General features: G+C 34.7%; 1 protein-coding gene across 1 annotated transcript in view; it reads left to right on the top strand.

Annotated features, from left to right (window-relative positions):
* LOC308185289 (uncharacterized protein) overlaps positions 1-21788 on the top strand; it is a 77622-nt gene that overhangs the window by 16871 nt on the left and 38963 nt on the right. The window contains exons 1-3 of the mRNA XM_080573206.1: positions 1-11127; positions 11300-11412; positions 12216-12268. The exon at positions 1-11127 is cut by the window's left edge and continues 16871 nt beyond it. Coding sequence (XP_080429332.1) covers positions 11353-11412; positions 12216-12268 — 113 coding nt within the window. The 5' untranslated portion in view covers positions 1-11127; positions 11300-11352. The remainder of the gene's footprint in view (positions 11128-11299; positions 11413-12215; positions 12269-21788) is intronic.

Raw genomic sequence — 21788 nt, forward strand, 5'->3', positions numbered from 1 at the left:
GAATTTGCTTACAGAATCACAAAATTGTGAATAATCAGTTGAATCTGGGCAGATATTTCTTTTGAAGCCAAGCCCCATTGATGCAGGAAATATTTGGAACTGATATCTTTCAGAGTTTAAGGGTGTCTGCTGACTGAAGAGTATTACTATTATAGAAATATAATGGTTTTTCTCTGTTGTAATAGTCATTCATTACACTGTTTCAATAATTCCCAATTTTATTGTAGAGTATCAGAACATTAACACTTATCTCATTTTGTCTTTGCTGGAATTTTGTCTGGAATTAGAGCAAGTCTTAAATTGTTCTTAAGCTTTGTTTTTATTTCAGTTCCATGATCTGTTGTGCGTCTTGGCACAAATTTGGAGAAAAAAAAAAAAAAGGCAAAGGAAGCATCTTACACAGTGAGAAAATCCATTCTTGATGAGAACCAATTTCAGTCAAAATCTGAAGGTAACTGCAATATCTGGACAGATGAGAGCTGAGCAATATCTGATCTGGACAGGTTGAATAGCTGGGCAATCACCAACCGTATGAAGTTTAACAAGAGCAAGTGTTGGGTCCTGCACCTGGGAAGGGGCAACCCTGGCTATACGTACAGACTGGGCGATGAGACGCTGGACAGCAGCCCCACAGAGAGGGATCTGGGGGTTGTGGTTGATAGCAAGCTGAATATGAGCCAGCAGTGTGCCCTGGTAGCCAGGAGGGCCAACTGTATCCTGGGGTGCATCAAGCACAGCATTGCTAGTCGGTTGAGGGAAGTGATTGTCCCGCTCTAATCTGCACTGTGCAGCCTCACCTTGAGTACTGCGTGCAGTTCTGGGCACCACAGTACAAAAAGGATGTGAAACTGAAGGGATGCAAGACACGGACTCCTGATGGCTCTTGAACAGGAGACGTTTATTGCACTTTTTCACTACTACATATACTTTCCCCATAGCCCCACACACTGTCCACGCGCCCGAATCTGTCATACAATTGGTTAGAGACCCTCGGACACACGCCTTGAGCCAGCCAGCAATTGGCCACTGCCCAAAGCTCATCTTTAACACTGTAGCCAAATTACTTTATCTCGACCTTGCTCAAGTTTTTGGTTCTACTGCTGTTTTCCTCATTATCTCTAATTCAGGGATGTGTGAAACAGCACAAAACTCCCTGCGAATTCTTTTCCCACATGAAGCTATTGGAGAGTGTCCAGAGAAGGGCTACAAAGATGGTGAAGGGCCTAGAGGGGAAGACGTATGAGGAGCGGCTGAGGTCACTTGGCCTGTTCAGCCTGGAAAAGAGGAGGCTGAGGGGAGACCTCATAGCGGCCTACAGCTTCCTCACGAGGGGGAGTGGAGGGGCAGGTGCCAATCTATGCTCTTCAGTGACCAGCGATCAGTGACCCAATGAATGGAGTCAAGCTGCAACAGGGGAGGTTCAGGTTGGATATCAGGAAAAGGTTCTTCACTGAGAGGGTGGTTGTGCACTGGAACAGGCTTCCCAGGGATGTAGTCATGGCACCAAGCCTGTCAGAGTTTAAGATCTTTGACTATGCTCTTAGTCGTATGGTCTGAATTTCTGGGTAGACCTGTGTGAAGCCAGGAGTTGGACTCATGATCTTTGTGGTCTCCTTCCAAACTGGGATATTCTATGATTCTTTGATTCTATGATCTCATGTTGGTCCTTGGAAAATATCCAGTTCAATTTAGATATATTAGTTGAAATTTGAATAAAATTTGTACTGATAGGTGCTGTTATGCTTCCTTATCAGTATTAGAAATTGGGGAAATGCTTTGTAATAGTTTTAAATGTGGGATATATATCAGTTGGAACTACAGGCAAGCAACTGCAGGCCTTTTAGATACTTACTACATTTAAGGTACTCTGATGTTTTCTGTTTATCTATTCTGGCTGTGTCCTTTCCTCCCTTGCTCTTAACAAGCTCCTTTATATTCAGCTTTCAGGGACTTGTAAGGTTCACCTGAGACAATAAAATCACTATAACAGACCTACCAAAGTATCCTGTGGTTTCTGACCATTTATCTCCTGACATTCTGTTCCTGATAAACAATGTATGTCTGTCCAAACTCCCTGTCTCTGTGGCTGTCTCTCTCTCCCAGGACAGTTGTATAAAGACATAACAACTCATCTTCATTAGAACTCTGACTCATAATGCAATTAATTGTGTGAGGAAGTGAAACACAGCCCTTGAGCAGAGCTGTCTTTAAAGCATGTCCCAGCATGTGCTGAATGCTATACTAAATGATTCACAGGACTGTATTTTCACATGCAGTTGAGGGTCTGTTGCAGACACAGAGTGATCTGGTTGTTTTATGCACACAGTTTCCATTGCTTGTTTTGAGGAGAGGGAAATTTCACTATTAAATAAAGTAAGGAGACTAAAGCCTAAATGAAATGATGATGATGATGATTTTAACCTTATACCTTTTTTTTTTTTTTTTTTTTTCCATCAATATTGCCATTCTGGTACATTCTGGGCAATCGGAACTGCCAAAATATATTTTTAATTGAACAATCATAAGATTATTTTTGTGGCATCCATAACTGGATTTGAATTCAGGTTTCTAAGGTGAAAAGCCACTTCAGAAATTCAGCCTCCTTTCATTGTAAAATTTAGCTTATTCTGTTTGCCTGTGGATGAAGTTAAATTCTCCAAGGATTTTTCTTAAATTGAACTATAACCCACTGCACCCTTACACAGACATGATTTCTCCTATTGTCAGGAAGATTAAAAAAAAAAAAAAAGAGAGAGAAAAGAAGGAAAAAAAAAAGGAAAAAGGAAAAGGAGATTCAAAAGACGTTTCTCTTTGATGGTGTTGAAAGGGCAGTTTACCCTAAAAGAAATGTGTGGAATCAGAGGTGGTACTATGTTGTAAACAAACAGCAACCAAGGGAACTTACAGTTTTCAAGCTGCTGTAGTTCTCTAGCTGAGAAAATATTGCAGAAATACATCAGGGAGGAGACACTGCATAAAACAGAACTGAAGTTTTTGTAGCATTTCTTTCATTTCTTTGCTTTAGTGTCAAATGCTTACTTCACAGGTAAAAATGTATGTTTCCTTTTATACTGAATGCTAAACTGCTGTGCTTAGGATAAGTTTACCAAGTATTTTTCATCCTTGCTCCCACAGCCTTTATAATTATTTCCTTTTCATCCTCATTTGACTAAGTGAGCTTGAACTTACATAACATAGGACTAGCATGTTTAACCTGTCTGTGAGAGTAATGTAGGTGGACAGATATACTCTCCAAATGGATTATGTTTGGGATTTTCAAAGTAGAATGTGGGAATTAGAGGCTCAAAAATTTTGTTGTTATTTAGCTGGAGCTGGACACTTAGTTCCCATGGAAGTCCCATCTAAGTGCAATTGAATTTTAAATTATAGATACTTATCAATCATCTTTTAAATGATAGATATATTTTATAGAAATATAAATAACCCTTACAGTTTTGCTGATCCTGCTGCTCAGACTTACGTCCATATTATTGTCAATTATTTAATTTTCATCTTTTCACTACTCTGTTTTGTTTTTACAAAATGTTCAATATTTATTACGAAAATGTGAGCAGTAAGAACAGCTGGGAATCTGACTTTTATAAATCCTTCTCCAGACTGAGAGAAGCGTGAAGATAGGCAGTGAACATAAATACAAACTTTGTCGCTGACAAGGACCTATTACCACTGTGCACTTTGAGCAACCTAAAAATGATTCAGACTAGCTTGGAAAAACCATTAGAGATGTTGAGTTTTCATGAAAGGAAGGAGAAAAGACTACTGGAACTTGTTTTTTATTGGAGAGAAAGAAATGAAGTCATTGATACATTGTTAAGCAAATCAGCTGAGATAGCTTCAGTAGAAATATCAGAGAAGCAATGGATTGTTACTGAAGGAAAAATAAAATAAAAAATAAATAAAAGCTGTACTTAGATTAAACTGAAAAAAAATGCAAATATTAGGTAAAGTTGGGGTATGTTTATCTAGGTTTTACCTGTAATAGAATATGCCTTTTTTGGGCTACTGGTTCAGGCAGATGACAATGCATCTTCAATTATACACAGTTTAAAAGTTTTATTTTTGACTGAGGAAGATTTTATGTTACCATATGCTTCTGTGATATCTTGTAAACTAAGAGTGTTTCATTTTTTTGAAAACAGACAAAGGGTTTAAGCCAGAGATCTACTGCATTCTCTATGGTGGGCTTGCTATCTAAAGTATGTCTGATCTGAAGATTCATGAAATTTGGCCTTTGAAATGTGGACTTGGTAAGCCGTGACTGGTGGCCACACTATGTGGTCATGCTGCTCCTAGAATTTGAATTACTGTTTAGAGCAAGGGCCTTTCGTCATAGCCCTGTAAATAGTTGTGTCTTCCTCCAGATTTAGGAACCTGAGCAGCAGCACTGGCTCAGCTGCACACCCAAAGAAATAAATGTCTTATGTCTGGTTTGTTTTGAATGCAACTTTGTTATCTATTCATGAGGTAAGGCAACAGGAAAATCACTTACTTCTTTCTAGTGACAATTTTGCAACACAGCCAGTCCTTGTTGTTTTCTTATAAGATGGTGATAGTTTAATGTTTACCTCAAGCTCTCATTCCTGAGAACAGACATTAAATAGGAAGTACATCTTTCACTGAGGGTATAAGAAAACAAAGAGAGAAGTTTCTTCACTTTTAGTTATAGAGAAAAATTTGAAATTGGACCTTGGTTTACCCTAAAGACTAAACAAAAATGGTAAATAAAAAGAAGTGTTCTTCCTTTCTTCTCATGCCTCCCTTTAAAGTTTTTGATGTTTAAAACTTAAATCTTCAAGATTTCTAGCTTGCTAATTTATGATTTTTAACAATCTAGGTAATGAGGAAATCTAATAATATAAGTAGGTTGCTTTTACATGAATTAGCTTGTTCTTACAGACAAATAAGTGTCTGTTTTTTCCTGAAACTCTCTGCCTTTTACCTAGTGTCAAGGAGTTGGAAAAAATTGGGATCAATTACACATTCATATATATTGTTTTAGTCTCTCCTCCTGCCTGTCTAAACAAACAGATTTAAATCTGCTGAGCCATGCGGAGAGAACACAAAGATGTATCTTCATCCTGTCTGAAATCCACGCTATGGCAAGGTGACAGTAAATGAAAACTGCCATGAAGACTATGTAAGTGGAACACACACTGTATTCTTTAAGTGTTATAGGTAAAAAATTGAAAAAAGCTTCACCGAGCTTCTCTCTTTTTCAAAAGGGGCTTTTCAGTGCATGAACAGCATGCATTTATTGACTTTCAGTGTTACTCAAGAAGATTCTTTTCCACATGAAAAGAAGTATACATGATCATCATTATCTTTCTACAGATGGATAGTAGGAGAAACTCAGAAGACATTTGTAAATTTACACACATAAATAGTAAAATGAAGTCTGGATTTTTAAATACTAATTTAAGGATCAAATATATTCCTGCCATGAACTGGATCTGTAAAGTTACCTGTCAATATTACTTGCTGTGAGTTGAAAAGTGTATAATATAGTTGGACCATATTATTGGGGAGTTTTTGTTTCCAATCCTCTTATGTGTAGGGGAGGGGATTAGTTCAAACAAATGCACCAATTGAATAGAAGCCCAGATATTACTTTTAAAATATTGTTTTGTTATTATTTTTTTCTATATATTAAAGTTTATTTTCTGTAAATCACTCACATATATCCTAAAATGTCCTGCCACCTGGCTTGCTAGTAAAATTTACTACTAATTAAGGCTTAAGTTTGAGGCTGTTGCAGACTTCTGGTTGCTGTACTGGCAGGGAAACGAGAATGAATGTTAAAGAGGTGACAATTTCGAGTTGAAGAGGGCTTGAATTTCTTTGTTGTTTCCTATTGCTGATGACTTTAAAGCCTGCCATTGACACTGAGCCAACAGCTTGCTCTTGTTCCTTGTCAAAGGACAGACTCTGGAACAGGGTCAGAGAGGTACATGTTGGTTTCTAAATGGAGAGATCTTTTTGGCAACGAATATAATGATAAAAATAGCTTTAACTATGGACAGTACAAAGATTAAGGGAAGAAAAAAACAAAAGGTAAAAGGGACACCAGACATTAAACTGCATATTATCAGATACTGGATGTATCCTTGTTTCTGAATGCCTACCAAACATCTTTTTGGTAATGGTATATTTCTGCAATGTTTTGGTTTCTTTCTGAGTCAGAAAAGGCCATTAGACAAATGGAGTTCTAATGAAAAATGGTTGTAGTTGCATGCATAGTGGAAGAAGAAAACAATGAATATTTAATTTCATTTCACAATTAAATAAGTTTCCAAGCCATTTTCAATAAAATTGGATGTAGGCCCCAGTATAAAAGTGTTTTACTCAACTTGGCCGAGGTCAGGATATTTGCAGTGAGTTTAATCATTGTGTCTCAGGTGCACTTTAAAATGCAGTTTCAGAAATAAAAACATACATACCACATGTGACAAAATAAGTGGGAGATTCCTGTCCTTCATTGCTCAGTTCATCTCTGAGAACAGCTTGTCATTTCCCACGTTAAAATGATGAAAGGTATGTGAGTTCTGGCTGGAAATCAGAAAACTGCCAACCAAGAATGCAACAATAATTGTCTGAGCACCTTCTGTAAAGCTTTAACTTGCAAGAACAAATACTTGTCTGTTTCACTGATATTACGGTTCTCACTTTTTGTTGTTATGCTTCCCTCTTCCTACGCAACCATGATGGCATCTGCTGTCATAGTGTAGGAGATACAGCACACAATGTTTCCTGCATTTGAACATCTAGAAAATCTTTCATGAATTTTGGTTTGGGCCATCATCCAGAACTAGAGTAACAGAAATCTCCCTGTAGTGTATTCTCATTTACTCAAACACTGAATGTTATGTTAACATTGTTTTAAAAAAATACTTGTCAAACAACAAGCTTAATGACAGAAAGTTGAGATGTCAGATGGTTATAAGTTCTGCTAGTTTATGGGTTGTGTTGGTTTACTACTGGTACTTTGAATCGATTTGAAGATTTCTATTACAAAGAAAAATAGGCATTTTCATGTTTCTAAACAAAATAAATAAACCGTTGTAGAGAGGGCTGTTTTGGTTTTTTTTTTTTTTTTTTTTTTTTTTTTTAACCATGCTGAACCATATCCTACTGCAGTGTTTTAATTTATACCATAGTTTGAAAAAAAAAATTAGTATGTAAATTAGGCTTGAGAAGAATAGAAACCTATGCATTGGCATTATGCATTGTATGTCACAACATCCAAAATTTAACCCCTTTAGTTCTCTTTTTTCAGAACCTCTTAAAAAATTTTAGCAAGAAGGATTTTGTTTGTTCATTTTTTTATTATTATTTTTTCACTATAACCAAATAAAAATAGGGCTGAATATTGAGTGCTTTCTCATGCTAATTTACCTGTTTTCTAGCATAGAAATTATGTTTTTTGTTTTGTTTTGTTTTGTTAGTTTGCAGTCTTAATAAATGGTCTTGTAAAACATCTTACACCTCACTATTAAATCTTTATTACTGTACTAGAGCTTTAGGCATTTGTATTATCTTTCAGTAATGGCCAACATTTATAGTAAAAGGCTTGTCAATCCATGAATGGTCCTCTTCACTTACATTAAAAAAAAAAAAAAAGAAAGAAAGAAAAAAAAAAGAAAGGAAAGGATGTTTAACAGGTTTGAACTCTAAATTACTGTGGAAAATGAGAAATACTGGAGGCACACAACTTGGGCATCACCCACTTGGGGATTACCCAGATCAAGCACTCTTTCTTCTGTATGGTCTTGTGGATTAACTTGACAAATATTTCTTCTTAAGGACAGAATTGAGGGCTACTGTTTGCAGCCTTCCAGGTGAAACTGAAAAATCAAGGTTCTTTCTGCTTCACAAAGGCATAAAGTTATGTCGTAATTCTGTTTGGGAGTAAGGTGAATTTATTGCGCAAACAAAATTAGAAAATTTTGCTTTCCCTGAATTTCTTGTCTGTCTGTGTTTTTTTGTTGTTGTTTTTTTGTTTTTTTTTTTTTTTCCACTCCAGCCAGCAAGGCTGAGCTCCCTTCTCTCTCACCTTCTCTTCTTATTCCACCTCAGGCTTAGACTATCTGTCCCTCTGCTCCAGTCCTGGACTCAATTTGTTGCTAACAACTTGTACATTAAGTGAAATATATAAAGTAAAACAGTAACAGCTGCCATTCCCTATTACAGTCGCACTCCTGAGCATTCATCAGGATTTTGATTGTTATCCTTTCAAGTCCTAAATGCTCTCAGCTGTACCACAGACATCCCACTCTTCTCTGCTTGCTGCTTTCCTCCTCTATTTTACCATAGCAGCCACCATCTTTCAGCTGCAGCTTGATGTCAGAAATCAGGTGAAAGCTGCTTATTTTTTTCCTCTCTCCACCAGCTTCCCTGCCACCTTATTTTTCTTTTCCTCTTACTCTGAAATTGCATTTCTACAAACCATCTGGAAGAACTGATTCACTCTGTGCCCTTCTCTTGGTGTGATGAGATTTCTGCCAGAGAAGTCATTCCACGTTAGTCTCATCTTCTGTTCTGTCTGAAACCTCTTCCAGACAGGGAACAGCATACGTGACAAGGCCCTTGTCAGTCCAGGGCTGCTTTGTTGCACGGTTGAAGTTACATATATCTATTTGAATGTATGTATGTTTGAACATGAATGTATGAACGTTCATGAAATCAGTCAGAGTGAAAATAATCTGTGAGTAGACAGAATTCCCAATATCAGGTTCTTTCCTGGAGCTGTTCAGTGCTCAGATTAGTGCATCAGGCAGGTGCCTCTATGCCCAGACAGCAGATAGCAAAGACTTCCACCAGCTACCAGAGGATTTCTGCACTGCATAGTTTGACTCTTCGTAGAGACTTGTGACTAGGTCTTGGTGAGGATGCTTGGCACCAGAAGAAAGACATCTGTACTGGCAGAACAGTCGCATCGGTTGTAGCAGAGTAACTGGGAATATTAGCAAGGGTGAAGCTTCCTATAACTTCATAGTTTCCAGCACTCAAATCAGTTCTTGGCTAATTAAAATGAAATGGACTATGCCAGATGACTGTGCTCTTACATAGAAAGAGGCAAAAAGCAAGCCTTTTTGGTTTTGTAAAATTCAGATATAATTCCAGGCAACTGAAACCGTCAAAACTTCTGGATTCTAGATGAAATAAATTGTTCCTTGAATTTCCCAAACTGAGATTGATTCTTGATTTCCTTTTGTTAGAAACAAGAAAGAAGGTGGAAGATATCAAAAATAAGATTACTAAGAAAACCATTTTATTTTTCTGTCTTTTTTCACTTCTACTTAGACCTTAACATGAGAGAAATTGAGAAGCAATCTCTTACTTTAAAATAACTTTTCCTACCAAAATCCTAAGAGCTGACTGAGTCTCTTGCACAAGGAAAAATATGTGAGAGACTTTGATTCTCCTTCATAGAAGCTTGCTACTCATTTCAGACTAAATTTTTATCTTTAATGATTACAGTATATGGGGGCATAATGCCTTAAATTCAATTCTGGCTCAAATATTTATACTGTATGTTCATTATATGCAAAGTTCTTTAGGAATAAATTTTTAGTAGTGAGCATATCTATGATAAAGTTAACAACTATTGGCTTGTGAGGAGCTTTTGGGAAATAAAAAAAAATAAAAATAAAAATAAAGATAAAAATAAAAAAATCAATCTTTCTTGCTTTTTTAGAGTGGACAGAGCTAGTTCCTTTCCAAATCAGAACTAAATCACTAAGTATTTCAATATAGCAAAGAAAATATCAAATTTTTCAATTTTTCATTTATAAAACTAGTTCAAGTTTTGATTTTGCTGTTATTTAACTTTACTTGCAAAATAATTTAAAATTTAACTACTAAACTATTAAGACACTCAGATTGGGGTTATTTTTTGTTCTTGATTATTGAGATAGTATCAACTTTTTTCTGGTGTGTCTGTTATTCTTTACTATTCATGGCTAAGTTTTTAGCATAAATTATAGAATCACAGAATGGATTGTGTTGGGAAGGACCTTAAAGATCATCTAATTACAACTCCCCTGACATGGGCAGGGACACCTTCCACTAGACCAGGTTGCTCAAAGCCCCATTCAATCTGGTCTTGAACACTTTCAGGGATGGAGCATCCACAACTTCTCTGGGCAACCTATTCCAGTGCCTCACAACCCTCATAGTAAAGCGCTTCTTCCTAATGTTCAATCTAAATCTACCCTCTTTTAGTTCAAAGTCATTCCTCCTTGTCCTATCACTCCACCCCCTGAAAAAAGCGTTCCTCTACAGATTTCCTGTGGGCAACCTTTAGGTACTGGAAGGCTGCTACAAGGTCTCCCTGGAGCCTTCTTTTCTCCAGGCTGAACAACCCCAACTTCCTCAGCCTCTCTTCACAGGAGATGTGCTCCTGTCCCTTGATCATCTTCGTGGTCCTCCTCTGGACTCTTTCTAATAATTCTTCTTGTACTGGGGGCACCAGAAATGAACTCCAGGTGGGGTCTTACAAGAGCAGAGTAGAGGGGAAGAATCATAGAATCATTAAGGTTGGAAAAGACCTCCAAGATCATCTGGTCCAGCCATCATCCTACCGCCAATATCACCCACTAAACCATGTCCCCACGTACTACATCCAACCTTTCTTTAAACACCACCATACATAAGTATGTACATACATAAGTACACCGCCGTACATAAGTACATTATGCGTAAATGAAAGTGAATCTGTCATTCAAAAAATACTTAAAACTAAACTCCATGCCAATCTAAAATAAGCTTAGTAAGACTCCTCAGACTTACAAACTTTGTAATTCCACTTTGAGTTTTTATGTCTTTGCCTAAACAAATTTTCTTTCCAAAGGAAAATTTTCCCTGAACTCCTACAAGATAAAACAGAAGTGTTTGTTCCTTATCATACTAGATTTATATAATGATTTTGTCTGGAATGAACTAGAAAAATTTGGTAAGAAGAACTGACACCACTTTGCCACACTCCTGTCTTTATTAAAGAGCAAAATAAATTTACTTATTTTATTCTTCATTAAATTATAGAAATTTCTGTATATTAAAGGCAAACAAGAGTCTACAGGCATTACAAGAACTCTTAGGCTGAGAAATGTAAGTCTGTACATGGCTGTATGTATGTTACAATAGTAACTGTATATGAAACTACTGTTTATTGTTTTCTGTTGTGTTTTTCACTTTGCCCTCTGTTCCCCAAGGCTTGTTGTAGATCCCTATCTGTACAACAGAACTGCATGACTATGTGATGCAAAATTTTGTCTCACAGCATTTTGAAGGTGGCATACATTATCCATTTTCAACAATGAACATCCTATCCAAATGAAGCTGGAAAATCCAGTCAAGCCAGATGGATCATTTTCTAGAATCGTCAGGGAAAAGGTAGCTATTATGGTTCACTGACTATCCAACGTGCTTTGGCACATTTATCATTTCAGGCTATTCAGAATCATAGTAACCAAAAGCTGGTGAAGTGGCCTGATCCTGTCAGTTCTTTTTTATTTACTGCAGTCAGACTTTTTGTATAAAACTTAGTAGTATCTCTCCTAAGAATAAAATTGCCCTGCTGAAAAATGGAAGAATGAAGTGAACACAGATAAGTGAACACTTTAAGCTCTGGTAACTAAAAGTTTTAAAGCAATTTATGTTTTCCTTAATGAATACGTGGCATTTTTATGGAGTAATGAAAGAACTAAAAACATTTCATAATTACATTTATTACAAACTTGTTTCCAATAAATAAAAAAATTCTAACCTTTTTCTCTCTATTTTCAAACACTCATTTATGAAATCTTACTTCGAAACTGAAGATTATATATGCAGTCATACACATGCAAATAATCATTATATCTGTGTAAAGTTGTGTTTTTTGTTTTTTGTTTTTTTTTTTTTTTCCGCAAATCCACCTAAATATTTAAGCTTATGACTTACAGTGATGTATACAAGCATTTTGTTGAAATTCAAAAGAAATTATGAAGACTAATAATTGAGGTGTACTCACTTCAAGTATTCTATACATTCTACTTCTTTTAATCAAATGCAAATAAATGTCAGATATTTTGTGTACATGTATACTGCAGTGTTCACCTGTCAATGCTGACCTTTATCAATAACGTTTTTTTAAAAAAAAAGTCATGATAGGTATTTTTTTTCAGTTGAAATATAATCAGATTGTTTATTTACAGACAATCCCTAAAATCAAGAGCATGGTTTCTTTAACAAAGGCTGTGTCAATATGGTGAGTAAACAACAGTTTCTATATGATAGCAAAAGGCAAATCCAGTTTAATGAAGTTTCTTTTTGCTTGACTGAAATGATGTTTAGCATTCCAGCCTCTCAAAAAAACAAAAAAACAAAAACAAACAAAAAACACCAACACTTCTACACTAGAAAGAACAGATTTTCAATATTGGAACATCTACAGGAAGAAAATAAAAGATGCTACAATTATATTTTCTTACCGGGGGTGACCTCTAGTGTGAAACAAAGGCATTTAGCATTCTTTTGGGTTTGAAATGACAGGTTTTTGCCAATTACCAGATTGCAATTTCTCAAGTTCTGTCAGTGTCTAGAGGAGCAAGGTAATTCTGCCATTAAGAAAAAAAAACAACTCTCAGCCCCACCCCTACAGTAATTCTCTCTTGTCAGTCTCATGTTTCCTTGACATGATTGATTTTTTTTCTTTTCTCTAACTTGCATCTGTATGAATACAACTATGAATGATAAAGCCCATGAAAAAGCTTATTTTTTTCTTTTCTTTTCTTTTCTTTTCTTTTCTTTTCTTTTCTTTTCTTTTCTTTTCTTTTCTTTTCTTTTCTTTTCTTTTCTTTTCTTTTCTTTTCTTTTCTTTTCTTTTCTTTTCTTTTCTTTTCTTTTCTTTTCTTTTCTTTTCTTTTCTTTTCTTTTCTTTTCTTTTCTTTTCTTTTCTTTTCTTTTCTTTTCTTTTCTTTTCTTTTCTTTTCTTTTCTTTTCTTTTCTTTTCTTTTCTTTTCTTTTCTTTTCTTTTCTTTTCTTTTCTTTTCTTTTCTTTTCTTTTCTTTTCTTTTCTTTTCTTTTCTTTTCTTTTCTTTTCTTTTCTTTTCTTTTCTTTTCTTTTCTTTTCTTTTCTTTTCTTTTCTTTTCTTTTCTTTTCTTTTCTTTTCTTTTCTTTTCTTTTCTTTTCTTTTCTTTTCTTTTCTTTTCTTTCTTTTCTTTTTTTAATTAATAAAAACAATGTATAGATTAAAATTAAATTTACCAAGTGAAGATCTGAAAAATCAGACTGTGTGAAACAGGAGGCTGTACTACAGCTTCTGTCCCTTTGTGGTGGCTGTGCATGTATATGTATGCATATATATATACATATTTCATTCCAATTTATCCGTAGATATATTCCATCACTTAGTGAAGGACACTTTCTGTACAATCATGTGTAAAAAGCATAAGTGTATAGTTTTTGTTTCTTTGTCCTGTTTTGTTTTTTATAATAAATGATACATCTATTCACAACAAAATTTCTAAGCAGTTGTACTGTCCGTTGGACTATTTTTAAGAAAGGCATACCGTTTCTGTACATTGCAGTATGTCATCCTCTACTCTTGCTCATCCCACTAGCAGTAAAATGGTGGTTGAATAAGTTTTCTTATTTGTTGAGAAATATATGTGGAATTATTGCACTCCAAATGGCACTATCAAAATCAGTACAAGACGCAAATTAGTGAGGGTATTCTCTGATCATTAACAGGATGGATATTAGGGTGGAGACCATCAAATAACAACCATATAAAAACAGTTTACTGCACACTTCTACTGTTTAGTTAATGATTTAATAAATGTGGCCTTGTCAAGGAAGGAACATCACTGAATGAAAAAAAAATAGAAATTTTTTATTAGTTTGGAGAAAATATATGTCAATTTTAAATGAAATATTTTAGGCTTCTGAAATGAATTTAAAAATTATTAATTTTCCTTGAGATCCTAAAATTTGACTACTTTGCAGCCATGATGTTTATTTTGCAGCCATGATGTTGCTGGGCTTTGTCCAGACAGATCTTGTAAGCTAAACAAATCTTAGGCTAAGTAGAAGTCAAGATGTCTCTGAAGTACTACTGGGTCCAAAAAATGGGTGGATGGATATCAAAGTACTAATATTTATTAGGGAGGGAGCTCGCATTTTAACAAGATGATCTTTTAGTTTTGAAATATATGACAGAATACATTCCACTCTGCAAAAAAAAGGACTACTATAAGTAGTCCTTATTACTATAAGTAATAAGTCCATCCACTTATTGATGGTCAATACAGACTTCAAAGAAAAAAAAAAATATATATATATATATATGTATTCCTCAAATTGTTTCAGTTTCCTTTCGGAGGGTATTTAGAGATCCAGCGGTATGCCAATACAATACTGATGTTATAATATGGTCAGTATCTCAAAGGTTTTCAAAACAGATGAAAGTAGTGTGAATTACTGTGTAGTTTCCCTAGAAGTATATTTTGGCATCTTTATTTTAATTAGTCCTTCCAATCATTCCTTCTGTAATGAGTCATGGAACTTTTTCATGTGACAAATATTTCTGTATCTTTTCTTCAGTCATTAATTCATGTCATCTTCTGTTATTGTTATTATTTCTGCTACTGTTATGTTTGTTTAAATATTTTTCAGCAAGTCCTATTTTCTGTTATTTCTCCTTAGACAGGTAAACGTAGATCCTCCCTTGTGGAAATAGACTGTGTCCGGTTGCTATATATTAAAAAACTCTGGTACTTCCAGTTAAGCAGTTAGATCACTATCTACAGCTAAGCAAAGGGACAGTAGTCACCTTCATCTAGAGTGAAACAATATTAAAAGGTTAAGAAAATAAAATCTAAGTTTATCTAAATCATATTATAGATATTGAAGTTGACCTAAATTTGGAATGACGTTCTTTCAAGTCTATAAATCCTGAAATACAGGTGGGTGGCAAATACTTGGAATCTGGGATCCAAATATTTGTTCAGTTGCTAGCGGTCTATTGATTAATATCCTGCAGTCAGAAACCTTAACACAGAGTTTTCCTTAGCTATATTAGCTATATATAGTCATGTGGACGTATACTAATGTGTGAACTATGCCTAAACTCAGTGGTTGCCAATGCTAGGAAATGAATCTGTCACATCAAATGAAATTTCAACTTTTCTGCTTAAGTATTTTAGTAATACTAACTCACCAAAGATTGATTAAAAGTTTTTGAAACAGTATTCCTAACCACCTGGTTCATAAGGATTCTAAAGCTTATCTTCATACACCATTACAAATGACTGTACTAAAACTTTAAATACAATTGTGCCACTCCACATTTCTCTCAGGTTCCAAGAATGATTTTTTTTCTTGCTTGTGGTGTATTTATTGGTGCACAGCTAGCATAAGTGAAGTTCAGGGCTTTAAACATTAGTGACAGGAGTGTTCTGACAATGCTTTCATAGCATTGATCAGGAGGATGGTAACATATTAAACCTTACTTTGTTTTGAGAAGTGTTTTTCATTTGCATGAAAGCAGAGGTAAGAAAAGTATTGTTTTGAGAGGTATTTTTGAAAAATTGAACCAAATAACCTCAAAATTTGAAATTATTTTCAAGAATATGGTTTATAAATGAAAGCTTTATTTTGGCATTCATCACTTGTACAGTAGGTAATATTTGATATGCTTTTCCTTTGCACATTTGTGTTGATACTTGGTCTCATTTTCGATTTTTTCTCCATCCTGTTTTTCTTCTGTTTAAGTCTTAAGATATGTTCTGGTAAGTGTTGTTTCTGATTTCAAGAAGTTCTTACTAAGGGGAATCACTAGTTGTTTAAGCTCTTAGAAATATTTTTATTTTAAAATAATTGCTGTTTTTAGTTGACACATACTCTATAACTCTCTATCTTCTGTCCTTGCTTTTTTTTTTTTTTTTTCTCCATATTTCTGAAAACTGTATTACCTTGGAAAAGTAGTTTTTTTTTTTTTTTTGGTAGAGTTGATAAGATTCAGTTCCCCACAATGGTCTGACTTCATGGACTTAAGATGAAGAATCGATTTGACCAACTTCTTATTGGTCTGCCTGTTCTGTAGAACTTTCCATTTTTATTCTGTGACTTTACACATTATCCATCCTGTTTTGGCTTAGGAAGAGCCACCATCTGTGCAGCAACCTACAGTGGATGCATTGCAGTTGTGCCAGCCAACACTGAGAATAAAAATGTATACAATTTTAATCTCTATTATGAGCATTGGTTCAACAGATGAATTCCATTCAGCAAAATTTTGTTGTTGTTTTGTTTTGTTTTATTTTTCCCTCAAAAACAAAGTTCAGTAAACACAAGGTTGGGGTATTCTTTTGTTGTTCTGTATGCATCCATTTTTTTCTTCCACATTAAGAAGATCTCCAAGGCTCACAAAGAGAGGAAATATTTTTTTTTTTTTTTTTTTAGTAGTGGTTAATTTCCTTTACAGAACAGGATCTCTTCTCTTTATGGTAATTTTTCCATCTGATGCGCATAGGTAAATTGCACTTCCTGAAGAAAGCCTGGATCTCTCACACTATTTCTATTTCAAATAAAATAGTTGAGTATCCCTGACTTTTCTTAAAGACTTTATAAGTGAGTGATTTCTTCAGCTCTTTGTGAGAAAATACACATGCAAGTATATTTAGCAGTGCTGAAGTTCTCTCATTTGAAGAAGATTCACATCTGTCCTTTTATTTCTTTCATACTGTTGTGAAAGATTGTCACTTTGTTGGTACCTTGAAAGGCTTGAGCCTGTTTCAAAAGCTGCAGTCATTAGAGCCAAAGACACGCAAGTGTTCTAATGTATTTAAATATTTTCCAATATTGTTTAAGGAGGGTGGCTTTGGATGTGTTTTTCAGACAAAACCATTTCTACAAATGTGCTATAGGTTACCTGTATTGACCTTGATTAAGATATCATTTAGGCAGAATCCTCAACAGTATCTCCAATGCACCAAAAGAGCTCAGAACCATTTCCTTATCACATATCTTTTTGTTGTACCATTGCAATTTTTCTGAATACCTTTGAATCTGAATAGCATAAAAATTACCATACTGTCAACCCAGAAATATTTTGCTCCTGTATGCAGGATTTTCCTGTCTTCTTTGTCTTTCTCATTGATTTTTACTCTTCAAAATGAGGCAGATTAAGGAGAATTATTGAATCTGTAAGCAGATTCAGAGAATAAGACACTATCACAAGGCAGTTTATGCAGCTTCTAAAGAGAGTCAACCTTTGTGTGCCTACAGTACTTTATTCTGCTATGGATATTATGATTTAATAAATAGGACAGATTTTTCTAAGAAGCATATCTTAAAATACCTTATAGTTAAAATACGTGTAAATTAATAATAAAAAGACCCTTAATTTCACCTACAGAATATTTACAACATTAGCAAGAAACCTACTTCAAGCTTTCATTCTTGATTTTTTTTTTTTTCAAAAAGAATATAGTGCATTAGTTTGGTTTTGGCTTGTTCTTTCCCCTGCCACATTTAAACTCCTTTCTAGAAAGGTTTTATTCATCAGAAGATCCACTTAGGCTTGCAAAATAATGTGGGGATGCTCTTTATAGATCCTCTGGTAGTTATCAGACATCCACTAAAGTTTGAAACCAAAAGCTGCCTCTGTGCTGGTTAGGTGGGATATTAATATATTATGTGCTTGTAATAAATGTCTCATTTCAGACATGACATTCTTCATAACATTCTGAAGTTTAACAACTCTCATTTAAGCGCTTCTTAACAGTCAGGCTCCTTGCTCTTCCATATTTATCAGATGTTATTTGCAAAATGGTTGATGGTCTCCTTTCAATATCTACTTGATTCATTTGCAACTGATGCTTGGAATGAAAATATTTCACCTATTATTAGGAAGTTTTAGCTGGTGAAACATGCACAACTTCTAAAAAATGTACAACTGTCTACTCTGTACTGTGCTGCAAGTGGACTTTTTTTAAATTATCATCAGGTGTTAGAAGAATTAGAATGTCAGTAAATAGAATTCATTCTAGTACAGTTAATTATCATTGTTCAACAGTCTGATTTGTGCTTCTCATTTCAACTGCCCCACCTTCTGCAACACGTCATGTAGCACTTTGATCTGTTTCATCTTTCCTTTCCTTTGGCATCCTTGTCTACAGCAGGCAGGGTGGATTTAGATATCTTTAATGTCCCTTCCAACCCAAGCCATTCTATGATTTTATGATTTTGCAATTTGTTATTGCTCCATCCCAAGACTCTGTGCAAGTACTGCCACAATTACCTTGACACCCTGAGGTATAATTACACCTCTTAAGTTTCATGGCTCATTTTGGTCATAATAAGAAATTCACATAACCTTGGTCTGAATCCTTTTTGTTTATTTAACTGGTATTAATCTGCATGGTTTTATTACTTGTTATGACATGTATCAGTTTTCCCACAATTCCTTAACCCTGTGTAGTATTGATAAATATTATTTAAAGTTCAGTGTACAATTTTCAGTATGCTGCCCAGCAAGTAAGAGATTTGATTGTGTGTAGAGCTTCTGTGTACCCTTATCTACTTTTTACCTTGATTAAGTCTGTGTAAGTTTGCTGAGTAGATAACTAATTACATATCATTGTTTTTACATTTAAAATAAACTACCAGATGAGGCTATTTGGGCTGAAGGTGAGATATTCCTGGAGGTGTGCAAGTGTTTGTGTGAGTATGTGGAATTATGAGGCTAGACTCTGGCAGAAATGTTGTGGCCCAAGAGGAGAAAGAGTAGAATACTGTAGAAGAATCTTTCGGCTTTGGAAAAAGGAGCACCCTTGTTCTTCTGAAGTGCTTAAATCCAAATACATTGTATGTTTAAGGTGAGACACTTCCTCTGGCCATACTATCCTTCACTGGAGAGATACATTGCTTGCTTAGTAAAATCCACATCTAAAGTTATTAGAAAGTATTGCCTTTTAAAAAGTAAACAGATAGCTGACACATAATTCTGAACACATTTTTACTTGGTTCAACTGAAATTACTGCTGCAACTCAGCATCAGGATCTTACTTCTTCTGCCTGCTCCACGCTTTGCCCCAGTAGTACAGGATATTGAAACATTTCCCTAACTTTTCAAGTAGGAGAATAGCTGTATTAGTTCATATGAATTAAGGCTGGAGTTAAGGCAGCAATCTCTTCAATCTACAGTTAACTTTTTAGCTTCTGTGCCAAAATTTGTGTGTAAAGAGCAGAGAGTGAATATGAAAAAAGCAAGTGTAAAGTCAAGGAATGGGTACATGAACTGAGGAATAAACTGAGACAATTTTTTCGACATGCTGTTTTACAGTTCCTGGATATGTGCCTCTTCCTTCAGAAGCACAGAAGCTGTGCTGAAGCTGCTTTTCTCTCCTGCTTGCACATTCACATCCTCCCATGCACATGGTTTGCTACAGCCAGTTCTATTTAGATAGACTTTGGCATAGTCATACATCAAATGGAACCATAATAACACCAGAAGCTAGAATTTTAATTATCATGCTATTGAGCATATTGTGTATAATAGATATTAAATATAATAATTAGCAAAAATTGAGAGTAGAATTTTATGGTGTTTAGTTTATTTTTCTGCTATTATAAAACTTCTGAATTTTGAAGATCAGAATGTGTTATTATGCTGGATCAGTCTGATTTTATGTATCGTGCAGGGTATATAATGTTGAAGTCAATGCAGTCTTCACAGAAATGTACAATTTTAAATCTACATGTCCTTGTCTGTTGCATATCATCATAAAAATGAAAGCAAATGACTTTCAGCTTCACAGACAAAATCCACTTATTCCCTTAGCATAATTTGTGCTTTGGATTTTATTTTATTTTATTTTATTTTATTTTATTTTATTTTATTTTATTTTATTTTATTTTATTTTATTTTATTTTATTTTATTTTATTTTATTTTATTTATTTATTTTACATTCTGTATGAAGTACACAATTTTGAAGTTTATCTTAGGTTTTAATATTCTGTACTACATGAAAGATTATGAACAGTTGATATATTGCTTTTAAAGGTCTTTTTTTTTTTTTCATTCACAAGGTGAAAAAAACAAGAGGGGCAAGTAGATATATATAAACAAACGTGAATGATTTCCTTTTTTTTTTTTTTTTGGGGGGGTGGGGTGGAGGCGAGTAGGCAGGTACTTGTTTTCCTTGCCATATAACCAGGCTGCACCTGTCAATTCTAACCTTTGAATCCTGGTCATATTTCTTGTTTTGGTAACAACTGCAATAGCTAGCCAATTAAAATTTACACTAGAATACTCTTTTTAGTAATTTACTAGCTGTTTAATTGACAGTTTATAACCTCTAGAATACTCTTTTTAGTAATTTACTAGCTGTTTAATTGACAGTTTATAACCTAAGAGACAACTAGTAATTGACATCTTTATAAAACAGTCTTTTTTTTCTCTTTCTTTCTTTCTTTCTTCACTGTGATGATTCTGACAACATATTGATAAGCTGTCAGTGACCTTTTGGTAATGAATTGCTGTTCGTCATTGTGTGACAATTGTGTGTCATTGTAAAGAGCTGTTACCACATTTATTAGCTATTAATTTTTAATTTATTTCTCTACTGCACTAGTGCTGCTTGCTGTATTTCTCCCTTGCTGCATAAACTAAATACCATGCCACATTTGTGTTTGAAAGCCTTGTTCTTCACATCCATAATACAGTAACTTTTCCTAACCTTGCATTACAGAGAAAGTACAAGCATGAATACAGCACATGGAATTTTCAAGTTGTCACTTCACACTCATATTTTAGTTATTGGTGGTGTAGATACAGCTAAGGAAAGAAGCTACTTGTGGAGTTGTGATGATCCGTTACTCAGATTTGGAAGGGCTGCCAGGTAGCAGCCCTTATCTTACTAGATACAAAACTTAATGACCTCTCATTTGCTATCTTGATTGAAACACCTTGATTTCATTTCAAGGTCTTATATAATTCAACGCTGCCTACCTGTTTACTTTTTTACTTTTTTATCTTTCTTTGTTCAAACCAAAAGCAGGACTTGCAAGGTTTTCTCAATATGCTTCTCCCAGTGTGATCTCACAGCTTCTTCCATATGGCCCCGTTTGTCTTCAACCCACTTCCTTAAGCAGTCTGACAACCCTTCATACTCTTCTTTTTGAATGACTCGTGAAGGCATGCAACTTGAGAAAAGAGGACGAAGAAAATGTTGGCCTACTCATCTAGTGAATAGATGCATGTCTATATGCACAGACACTTATGAGTCATGAGGCTAACAAGATGTGTGCTTAACTTTTACCCTTTCTTTTCAATTCTTTCATCAATTCACTCTTTTTCCTCCCACTCCCTTATGTATACACTGTCTAATTAGACTGTAACATTTTTGAATCAGGGTCATCTTTTTATATGTTTATGAAGTCCTCTACACATCGCATTTATACACTGTTGAAGTACTTTACGCTTCACAAGGCTGTCTCTGATATTTGGTTATAATGCATATTTTAAAGGTAAACATGTTTACTTGAGATCCTTAAAGGCTTTTATTTGTTTGTTTGTTTGTTTTGAGTGATGTGAATAAGATGATAAAAGTTAGTGTTTAGAATTATTTCACTTTTGCACTTCAGAAATACAGAGAAAGTTTTTATACATCTAGCTACATTTCTTTTTTAATACATGAATTCTGATGACAAAAATGTACATTACATGAGAAGTCAGTATTTTCCACTTCCTCCTACATCACATTGAGGTGTGTTTGTGCA

Source organism: Anser brachyrhynchus (assembly GCF_964034855.1).
Source record: "Anser brachyrhynchus genome assembly, chromosome: Z".
NCBI classification, from domain to species: domain Eukaryota; kingdom Metazoa; phylum Chordata; class Aves; order Anseriformes; family Anatidae; genus Anser; species Anser brachyrhynchus.